Source organism: Podarcis cretensis (assembly GCF_951804945.1).
Source record: "Podarcis cretensis genome assembly, chromosome: 5".
NCBI classification, from domain to species: Eukaryota; Metazoa; Chordata; class Lepidosauria; order Squamata; family Lacertidae; genus Podarcis; species Podarcis cretensis.
Window position 1 is genome coordinate 44,154,687 of NC_137174.1, and position 12,027 is coordinate 44,166,713.

Sequence of the window (12,027 nt, forward strand, 5' to 3'; positions counted from 1 at the left end):
AGTCACTCCAAAGTAATTTTCTGATCTCCCATCTTGATTCAAAATGGTGATCAGTGTCGAAACATCAACCAACACTGCCCCCCCCCCCACCTTGGGAACTTTTGTACCAGTTTGGCAACAATATCTTTAGAGTTATTCAAACACATGGAGAATGAACAAATGGGCGAACACATGAACCATTTTTCAAAATATATAGTAAATTAAAAGGTTTCGTTTGCCCTTATTATATGCTACTCCGTAAAGAAATGAGGGGTTTCGAGACTCAAGGGGGCAAAACTTAGAAATGTAGTACCGTATGCATAAAAAGCAACAAATTAGAAAAATTTGAAGGAGGAACTGGGGTAAGGATACATGTTCTGAGAAATTTGTAGCTAAGCACTCCTATCTCCTCTGTAGACATGTCAAAAATACACTTTTTCTTTTTTAGCTGATGGCAACTTTATTTCAGTCTTGTCTTGGCAGAGATAAATTTTTATCATCATCATCATCATTAAAATACTTCTACAGAAGTGTAGCCAGCCAACCAACCAACCAATTTCCAGTCCTTGTTTTTCAACTCCAAGTAACTAACTGCTCTAACATGGACTCCTAACCCTGAGTTGGCCCTCAGGGATGCATTAACCTTCACTGCTTAAATATAAACTATTTTTTTTTTCCTGTGGAAAGAGTGAATGGGATTATGAAGGTAGACTTCCATCAGGTGAATAGATGTCAGGAAGTCTCCCAGGCAGAGAGCTGCTCTGATAGATAACTGGGCTTCCATTCTGAAGCTGTGGTAAATGATGAACTGGTTGAGGGTATTTTAGGTCCAGTAAGCAGTGTTCCCCAACCTTGGGCCTCCAGCTGTTTTTGGACTACAATTCCCATCATCCTTGACCACTGGTCTTGCTAGCGAGGGATGATGGGAGTTGTAGTCCAAAAACAGCTGGAGGCCCAAGGTTGGGGAACACTGCAGTAAGGAATCTCCCAGTTTGGCAATTGTGAAGAATCTTTAATAATCTCTAGAGAAGCATTCTGCAAGAATGGCCAACAAATGACGTACAGTATCTCCTGATAAATCCTCATTTGTTTTTTTGCGGGGGAGGGGGTAATCTACCAAGACCACAGAAGGAAGGATGATTGGGCAGGAAAGCTACCTCTAGACGTAAACCCTCCCTGAGGGTGTCCAGTACTCAGCTGTCCGATGTTAAGAGTGGCACCTCTCTGAATACCAGATAAGGCAGCTTCTCACAAGCAATAGACTGTTCCCGTCTGCTCATGATTATCCTGAAGATGACTGCTATTGACTGCTGCTCATTTGGAGACAGCCAGATGTTGGAAAACCGGTGATGGGCTGAACATTGATTCTAGGTATAACAGGGTATGGTCAACAGCATTGGCTGGGAAACTAACATGCCAGGTGAGAGCAGCAAAGCACAAATACAATCCATATTCCTTTTATAACATATTCCTTTTATAACAAATTCAATACATAAATAGTTAAGACTGTGGCAGAAATCCTCCCAGCACTCATGGGGAAATGTGGCATGATCTCTTAAGAGTAATCAAATGAAACTTTAACAAATGGCATGATAAAAGTCTGTAATTTTATTAGGACAAGTTACTTGTTGTTTACTGTTGTAACAACTGTTTTCTCAAAATTTATCTTCTGTACCATGAAAATAAAGAAAACCAGTGTTAAAAAAAAGAATGAAATGGTAAGAGGCTATCTAGTCATTTAAATAGTTCTCAAATCCTATTTTCCCTTCTGTTAAGTGAAGACAACATGCTCACCATGGAACATTTTCTGTATCTTTCAAGGCATCCTATATATTGTGGCAGAAGCTCAACCACCGTAAAGTTAATTATTCTTTAATGAAAATGACACAGTTCGCAAGCAGAGTTATTATAGGAAACAAATTTCTCATTTATTTAAACGACTAACTACTATGTAACAGAATATGGAAAGGTATTTTCTAGGCTGATCTAAATTAACAGAACTATAATTTCACAAATCGCCAATTGCTTAAAGATCACCAGTTCGGGGACCTAGATAAGTGAGGAAAGACTGCAACATAGGAGAAGGGATGGGGTGGGTGGGTGGGTGTGAGTGAGTGAGAGAGAGAGAGATGGTTATTTTTTTATTGTGGAAAGATTTAATTATTTGTGCAACTTGTTTAGAGCATCTTTTGTGGCTGAGAAGTAGGGTATGAATTATTATTTTTTAAAATACAATGAAATTAGGAACTATAATAAGCAAATGTGAATAAAGGTGCTAAAGGGGGAGAGGGGTGGCCACAACTGATGCATCTACCTCTGTGCAAAACACAGCAAAACCAAACCTGTACCACTGCAATATCAGAAAGTAGAATCAGTAGCATCAGAGTTCCATTGCTGTACTCCATATTCCACTATTAATGTTCTACTGATGTATCTTTTTCTAGCTTCAAGAAAGAAACTTAAACAAGGCTTCAAAAGGACATTCCACAATACAAGATACTACTTTAGCACACAGATTCTCAACATAATTCTGCAGAACAAGGAATTGAAGCCTCTCGTAATATGCATACTTTTAAAGATTTTTCTATGGCTTTGGTAAAGACACACTGGCTGCGTTTACACATTACTAAAACACAGTTGAGCATGGTGTGCATGAACCAGAATAAACCTAGGCAGGAGCAAGAAACTGATTGGGAGCCAATTACATTCCTGAAGAGTTTTCCTCCTGTCTCATCATCAGGATGAAGCCTAAGCCCAACCCAATAGCCCGGCGACTCCCTCCTGAAATCAGCTGCCTAAACTACACATCATGCTAAATGTTTAGTATGATTTTTTTCTTTTATTAATTAAAGCCATGGGAAGCCCTGCTTCTGATCAGGATGGTCCAGGGAGGGAGATTAATCCTTTCCGATCTCCAACTGCGGTTCTGACAACCCCCACTTACATGGCTGTGAGGTTTGAGGGATCATGAGGTCCCAATGGACATGACATGAAAATGCATTCAATACCTTAAGCCTCTGAAAAAGATATTAATGCTAATTATTATTTGTATACAGTGGTACCTCGGGTTAAGAACTTAATTCGTTCCAGAGGTCTGTTCTTAACCTGAAACTGTTCTTAACCTGAAGCACCACTTTAGCTAATGGGGCCTCCCGCTGCTGCCGCACCGCCACCACACGATTTCTGTTCTCATCCTGAAGCAAAGTTCTTAACCCGAGGTACTATTTCTGGTTTAACAGAGTCTGTAACTTGAAGCGTCTGTAACCTGAAGCCTATGTAACCCGAGGTACCACTGTATTAAAATCAAAATAATGAATCTCAAACGCACTTAGTACACAATATTAAAAACCTTGTTATTCTTCATTTCCAAATCATACCTTTACTATAACAGTCTGCTCAGAGGCACTGCTCATCATTTCATTGATAGACTTAAACAGCTGAAGTAAAGATTCCCTAAAATCAGCTTCACCTTTGTTTTCATAAAGCCTGAAAAACAATATTATTATTATTATCATTATCATCATCACCATCATCATCATCATCATCTAAAAGGCCAACATGGTGCCTCCAGATGTTGTTGGAGTACAGCTCCAATATTGGGTTTTATGGAAGTTGCGGTCCAATAGCAACTAGAGGGCACCACATTTGCCACCGCTAATATTTAGAAACAGTACAAAGCACAATAAATGCAAACTTACCTTATCCTAAAATAACACTGACTAAGCATTTTCCTTATAGCTAAGAGATAATCTTAACTCTATGTCAGAGTCAATGTTACCTAAGCATCAGTATGATCAAATAGGACAGGGAGTTGAAGAATGATCTGTTACTGCATCATTAAAATTTGGAGACTTTGCCTACTTATTGAGACAAACTGCATATTATCTTACCAGAACCATCAAATGAATTAATTATCAGTCAGCAGGAGAGAAAAAATCTGAACACAGCGTAATAATGGTCAACATTCATTTAATCAGAAACACAGCAATATTTTCTGTATACCCAAAATAATAATATGCCTCACCTTATCTAATATTAATAAGAGAAGAATTAAATAATTTGAAAGCTATAATAATAAGAAAAGCTACTATACATACTGGTTGAACAAAATTCTTGACCGTACGATAAATTTGAAGATGTATTCCAAAGATTTCATAGCTTTGAATAGTTGATCAGTGACAGCAGCATTATCCACATAGGTTCTTAAAACTTTTGTCAGTTTTCTATACGAGGAGATAAAAAGAAGTAGGTTCTGAAAAATGAAAATTATTTACTGGCATGCAACAGTCACAATCAAGTATACCACGGCGATGGTTCCAAGAACTCTTCTGCACCATGACAGCAAAGATTACACTGGATACATAATATGTATGGTTCAGTCCACAGAGAAAAATGTGATCTGATGGTGGTTGGGGGACCCATGAAAAAATTATGCAATTTCAGAAGAATCTCTCGCACTCCTGAGGCAACCAACTTTCCCCCCTCCTGTCTACTCCTAGTTTCTCCATTTTCTTCTTTTCACTTTGTCAGGCCTCTCACCTTTCCCCCCTTCCCTTTGAAAGATGGCTTTCCATTCAACTGCTGTGGTGCTACTCCCAAGCCTTGAAAAGCACACAGAGCTGAAAGAGGAAATAGATCTTCCAACTTCCTCCATCTCTATTGACTTTAAGGGAGAGGAAGGTAACCACATTCACCACCTAATGAAGAAGGGAGCAATGAAGGAGGGAAGGCTCAAGAGCCTTTGTGAAAACCAGGTGAAGTCCCAAAGGGCACATCTGCGCACATGAGCACTGCACTGGTAACTCCCTTAGTGTGACCTGAGAATGCAGCCATAAAGATTGCTGGGCTTGACTTCTTTAGTAGGACCTGCATTTGAAACAGCCCCTTTTCACTGCATTTACTTTTTATTGTGCATTTTGTGGGGGGTTTTATATTGTATTTTTACGTTGTAAACCCACCCTAAAATCTATGGGGTGAAGGGTGATATAAAAATTTAATAAATAAATATTCATTTTGCAACCCTTTGCCCAATAATTAAAAGTGTTGAAGGTCAATTAATTTACAATGGCATTACCGAAAACTAAGATTTGATTTGTAACACTATTCAGTTAGCAGATTCCACTGTATGTAGCGTTCATAAGGATGCTATTAATACTGACAAAATCTTCCAAATGCAAACTAGCAATTATTCCTAATGGATTTATATGTTTAGTTATAGAATTTTTTTTTAAAAAAAGCTCTTTCCCAAGAATAGCTATGAGTAAAATCCAATGCTACACAAGGCAAATAAAAGATCTCCCTTACTTCCTGCATCTTCCTGAACCCCTCCCCCATCTGCTCCAAAGCACCACTCCCACAACCCACAGATTTTGGGGTGCATCCAGGACTGCAAGGAAAAAATAATAAGTCCTTTACACAAGTGGACATCTAATGTGCAAATGGGATGCCACAACTGGATATCCCTCAGTGACAAAAATTAAGCAGGTATACCATCAGTCATATGTGTGCTCTATTATTATTATTATTATTATTATTATTATTATTATTATTATTATTTTATTTATTTCTCATTCAATGAACAGGCTTGTTTTATTTGGGGGTACTTCCCTCACAACTAATCATTCATGGCAGTAATATTAGATTAAAGCTACATAAACACACATAAGTCTCAACATTATTAGCACCGTTCAGGACAAGCATTAACTGATGTAATTTAATTGAAAAACAAACACTACAGAATGTTACACAAGTTGTGTGTACATTAAACGAATAGCCCTTTCCTGTCACAAGAGCTTGTGACAGTTAACATTCTTAAAAATTAGTTATTTTAATTTATTGTATCTATTACTTTTAACTGTTCAATAACTCCAGACTATAAACTGCTGACCCCAAATATAAAATAAAAAATGCTACAGCTCAGGTTTTGGGAAAGAAAAGCTTAGCTCAGGTTTTGGTGGACATTCAGGGAAAGAAAAGCTTGTGAGAAAAGTGTCATGATACCAGTTTTTAATATTGCCACAATTATAATCTCATCTTACTCCAACCAACTCCCATTTATAAAGATGAACTGCATTTTAACGCCTCTGAAAGGGAGGAAATGGGTAACTACAACCATTACCAAGATTGACCTGCCATACACAACTCAATCTTTACACTCCGAAAGTAACCATAGAAGTTGGCACATCCCTTCCAATAGCCCTGGGGTGCCACTTGGGCTGGGATACACCATACATTTTAAGCCCACCCCAAAAAATGAATCCTGGAAACTGTAGTTTACTACCACAGAGCTATAATTCCTAGCACCCTTAAGAAACTACAGGTCCAATGATTCTTTAGAAGGGAGGGTAACATGCTTTAAATGTATGGCAAGCACCCAGCCCTGAACTTCAAGAGCTGATAAGCCTAAACACCAAGCTAACATAACCAGACATCACAATTGTAGCTTTTAAACATTCTGAAGCTTACAACACATATTACTTGGTCAAAAAAGAAGAAGAAAAATTAAAAGCTTACGTGTAGGCCAAAGTAGCGCTGAAATGTTTCTTAATGTAGGTTTCTAAAACAGGGTTAAAATGCTGGAACTTCCGGTCAGCAATTAGTCCAATGATAAATACCTGTTCAGTTTGAAAGACACTCCATTATCATGAAAATATAGCATTCTGAATGTTTACATTTTTAATGGAAACAGATAGTTAGAAGGGACCTCCAAAGTGCCAGGTATACTTGTGAGGGGGATTTAATCTTCATACATTTGATTTCAAAGAAGGAGGGCAGAGTGCAATTTTGAGCAGGCACTTAAAACTGTCACTTGAGCCAAACAGAGGGCTTCAGAAGGTGAACTCAAATGCTGAAGAGGTAGCTTTTAAAAGAGGCCTCGCCCTCTTCACCGCTGATGAACCGAAACTGAGTATTTTGAATTTTCTACGGAATTTAAAACACATTGTTTAGGCTTGCTTGCTTTATCATCGTTAGATATTCACTTTTAATTCTTTACCTCTTTAAATGAAGGCATTCTGGCTCAGAAAGTCTAACTTTGGACACAGTGACATAAACTTTTCCACTATTAGGGATCTGGAAATTGTATACAGTGGTGCCCCGCAAGACGAACGCCTCGCAAGACGGAAAACCCGCTAGACGAAAGGGTTTTCCATTTTGGAGGCGCTTCGCAAAATGAATTTCCCTATGGGCTTGCTTCACAAGACGAAATGTCTTGCGAGTTCCTGCGGGTTCCCCCCCCCCTTTCCCCCTTTTCCTAAGCCGCTAAGCCGCTTATCAGCTGATCTGCTAACAGCCGCTAAACCGCTAATAGCGCTAATCCGCTAAGCTGTCAATGGGCTTGCTTCGCAAGACGAAAAAACCGCTAGACGAAGAGAATTGCGGAACGGATTAATTTCGTCTTGCGAGGCACCACTGTATATTATTTCCCAGGTGCCCAGAGGGCAGTTTTTTATATTCAGAATACTATACAAAGGCGATTTAAGTTCCCTACATCGGCGTGACACACCAGCATGTGACACTCAATATTACCTGGGGAATAAAAGAAAATAATAGAAATGCCTTTTTAAAAGAACATTTTCTGTGATATATTCAAATAGATCTCTCTTGTACTAAAACTAAAACCAAAACCATTTCTCTGTGTGGAGAAATGCTGTGTGTGTGTGTAATTATGACTGTGTTTAATAAGAATATATATTCTGGGACCCCCTGACTACGAGGAGGCCTTGTATCATGAAAGCCTATTTAGCAGAGGTTGTTGGGTGACAAGTTCTGACGGAAGGGAGAGAGGCAAATTTCACACTCACTTCCTGGAGGTTTGAGTCACTTGGATGGTTATTGGCCTGTTGGGGGTCAAGAGTCAGGGAAAGCAGAACTCCTTTGGAGAGAGCTGAGGCGTGGAAGTAAAATGGCTTGAGGGAAAATTGCCTTGAGGGAAAAGCCATAGAAACTGCCAACATTCATCTTTGAATCCTCTAGATCTGTATCCATTTCCCCATATGCATATAAAATCCACCTAAAAAAACTAGTTTAAGACACAGGTACTTGTGGTGGTGGCAAGTGAGGCTGAGGTTGCAGGGATTCCTGTCAGGATGAAAGACTTCCAGAACCAACCACAGCTTCTTGCAATTAATGGATATATACTTTTGTTAGGAACAAAATGGGAAAATGTTTTCTTGTTGGGGTGGTATTTCAGGAGAGCAGCTTCCTGTACTCCAGTTCACATAGAAATATGCTTTAGGAGCATGTAACATTCCCTGCCAGGTCACTAGCGTGACACACCGCCGCCTGTTATTAACAATTAAATGAAATTATTTAATTTGGTGTGCATGCCAAAGGGTGTGACTTTCCTGTGTTGATAACAGTGAGAATTCTGACATATAAAAAGGAAAATAATGACAACAAATATTCTTACTGCCTTTTTGTTGTTCTTGGGTTGTTGTTTTTGCAATATAACCTTAATGTATCCAAGAGCTATCTTTTGAACCTTTGCTAATCTTGCACTCCTGCTCTGAAGTGAAATCTAAAAAGACCACCTCTCCCCCCCCCTTCTACCTGCAAGAATCCTTTATCTGAGAAAAAAATCAGCTACCTCTATCTACAATGTTCCTGCTTTGATTTCACCTCTAGATTGAGGGGCTCCTCACACACGGCCATTTTGTACACAGCCAATTTATCTTTGTCATCACATTGGACCGTACATCCTCAAAATTCGTTCCCTTGTATTACCTTCTGCTCCATACTATCACAGAATCCTACAACACCTTCAGATTTAACAGCTATACTAGCACAAGATATTATGAGCTCGAGCATCAGCGTGCCTCTTATGTAACATCCGAACGTATCATAGTAGTTCTCAAACCAAGAGGTGAAAACTGAGGGCGAAACCAGCCAAGATTATGAAGACCTACCGGCAAATGATGTGTGAAATGTTAGATAAGGTTAAACTCCTTCTTTATCCCAGCACCACAGTGCTGATAAACCCCATCTCACAGGAATTGATATTTTGCCCTATTAAGAGGAACTTCTTTTTTTTTATTTAAGCTAAAATTCTGTTTTTACAATACGGTATGTCAGAAAACAAATGGGAAGAGAAACAAGTTGGTCCCTGTGAAGTACATGGGGCTTCATAGACTGAAATGGTCGTTTTTTGTTTCACAAAAATGGGAAAAACACAATACACAGCTTCCAATCACTTTGGGGAAATAGCAGTATAAATACCCAAAGACGTTATTTTTACCAGCCAAAAACATCATTGGTCACCCAAAGGCTAAGGAGCTGACAAAATGAAGAGGCCCTACATGGAAGCCATGTGAAGCTCTATATTAGCTGCTCTGCTATTTCCAGGGGATAATAACATGAATAAATTAAATGAAAATCTATAAATTACCAAGGCATCAAACACCAGAGTGTCAAATGTTTCACTTTCAGAATTCTCCATCATTATGTTGAAGAGCGCATCTAGTGTGTCTTGGAGAAACTGCAAAGAAATATTAAAATTGCTATTTTAACAAAATATAGGTATACAAAATACTATGTAATAATATAAAATACTATATAATAGTATATAATTATATACTATATACTAGTATAAAACTGGGGTAGCCAACCTGGTGTCTTCCAGAAGTAGTGAGATTACACATCCGACAACCCTGACCATGCTAAGTGGGGCTTGAGTATTGTTTACGGGGGTTTGTTGGGGGATGTTTGTTGCTGTTATTACCGTATTTTTTGCTCTATAACACGCACCCAACCATAACACGCACGTAGTTTTTAGAGGAGGAAAATCCGTAGGCATTCCACCCGTAGGCATTCCCTCCATAACACGCACAGACATTTCCCCTTACTTTTTAGGAGGAAAAAAGTGAGTGTTATGGTGCAAAAAATATGGTAATTTCTTGTGTGGGCTTTGCCAGTATAAAAGATACTGTAATATGCATATGCATACCCATGTCTATCTAATCTGCCCAAACACTGCTCTCTCATGTTATTTTACTATGGTAAGTTATCAACAGCTTGACCAAAGCTTGGCAAAAACCCTATGCATCACTACATGCAATTAAGTTTTATCTGAGTTGGTGTGCACATAAATCAATGCACAATTTCTGTCACCTATCAGCATGAGCCAGACATAAAACTTCCAAGAACATTCTCTGAAATGCATTTTTCCTCTTCAGTATCAAGTGGAGGTAAATAATCAATGTTATCAACAAATAATGAGCAGGTTGTTTCACTTAGTAAAAACCATAAAGCTCTTTTACAGAATCACCCTTTTATCACATATGTAAAAAAATTGTATACATCTAAAAGTAATACTGCACGACGTCAGCTATATTAGATATAGAAACAAGAGTTAAATATGCTTTCAAGTCAATATATCAGCCAAACAGCTGCTGGAAAATGGATTTGTTACCTTAACCACTTCACCTCCATCAACCTTCATCAGTTGTCTCAGATTCTGTTGCAGAAGGTTTGTGTTTGATCGCCACTTCAGCAGCCCCAGCAAGTCCACTAAGAGTAAACAACATAGAAACAACCAGAAAAAGGCAAATCTGTTAGCTCTAATGCCAGTAGAATACAATGCAGAGTAGAGATGGAAACAACTGCAAGAAAGCAATATTTTAGTGTAGCAGCACAAAAACTTTGGAACTCCCTGCCTCTTGACACTAGGCAGGCGCCCTTACTGTATTCTTTTCAGCATCTGCTTAAAACATATTTGTTTCGGCAAGCCTAACCAGACATACAGAAGTAAAATGCACTTTGTTTCCTTTTAGCTAGCATAGTTCTTAATCTTTTTATTTTCAACACCAGTTGTATAGATAATTTTAATGTTTTATTTTATATTGTAAACCACTTAGGTGTTGTTGTTGTTGTGTTTACAACCAAGTGGTATATAAATTTAGTTAAATAAATAAACAACTCAGGCTGCAATCCTATACACTTTTTTATCTGGGTGTAAGTATTATTGAACTCAAAAGGACTTCTAAGGTAACACTGCTAATCTTTTTAAAATCAGCAAATTTGCACAGCATAATTTGGACAGACATAAAGATAAAAATTATGTGATAAATAAGAAAGCTAACTACATGGACAGAATATAGCATGCCACTCTGTCTCTTCCAGAGTAGAAGGGAGCATTAAATTTTGTCATTTCCTTCATGTATTCCAAAATGGTATATAGTCCAACAAAACACTGGTAAAATCTGAAGGACAAGTAAATAGACAATGTGGGAAATTTCCTTATAAATCAGCAATGGGGTGCCTTTGGCCTTCCAGATGTTGAACAGCTCCCAGGTGAGGGATTATGGGAATTAGGCACCTCAAGAGATGGTGGTAAGCATATGGACTTTTACCATGATTTACCCAACAAACATGATCCTGTCATTCAAACATCACTAATGCAGTATTAGGATTATGTCAGGGAAGGGCAATGTATGCAATGTTATGATTCCAGCTATACAGTTCTAAACATACCGGTAATATTTGCAAGGATTGCAGGTCAACTGGTAGAACAATGGATTTTGATCCACATTTAAAATACAATGCTGTCCCATGAACCTCTATTTAAAGGTCAGTACACCCCTTTAAGGCATGAAAAGATAGGATTAGTCTTTGATTTTTGTTGTTCTGCCAGGATGAAGAAAGCATAGGGGCTGCAAATGAAATATTAGGGAGGCTTTCTACTAATCAGCATGGGATGCCCTGAAACATTTGACATTTAAAATTAATTAGGAAGAGAAACATTAGGTTGAAAAAGAAACTTTTTAGACCATTGCCCTATAAAAACAAATTCAACATGTTGAGCTTCCCAAGATCCTACTACAATTAGCTGAATATATGCAAAAATGTGTCTGCAAAAATGTGCTTAGGACTCAGCACTTATGCAGTATCCAATCCAGTGCAAACATACATCCAGATCAACTGACATATGGAATGTGTAACAGCTCAATTTCAAAGATGCTAAAAGTAACCATAAAACCTTATTTAACATACTGAATAAAGTTGACAGAAAGAGTACAGGAGAACTTCAAAAATGAAGAAATTACTCTCTAA

The 12,027-nt window shown here is 38.2% G+C and overlaps 1 protein-coding gene across 2 annotated transcripts in view; it reads right to left on the reverse strand.

The window, feature by feature from the left end:
• DOCK1 (dedicator of cytokinesis 1) overlaps positions 1–12,027 on the reverse strand; it is a 361,208-nt gene that overhangs the window by 265,956 nt on the left and 83,225 nt on the right. For both annotated transcript variants that reach the window (XM_079977122.1, XM_079977121.1), the window contains exons 19-23: positions 10,388–10,485; positions 9,365–9,454; positions 6,493–6,593; positions 4,077–4,202; positions 3,357–3,465 (exon numbers count right to left, since the gene is read on the reverse strand). In XM_079977122.1, coding sequence (XP_079833248.1) covers positions 3,357–3,465; positions 4,077–4,202; positions 6,493–6,593; positions 9,365–9,454; positions 10,388–10,485 — 524 coding nt within the window. The remainder of the gene's footprint in view (positions 1–3,356; positions 3,466–4,076; positions 4,203–6,492; positions 6,594–9,364; positions 9,455–10,387; positions 10,486–12,027) is intronic.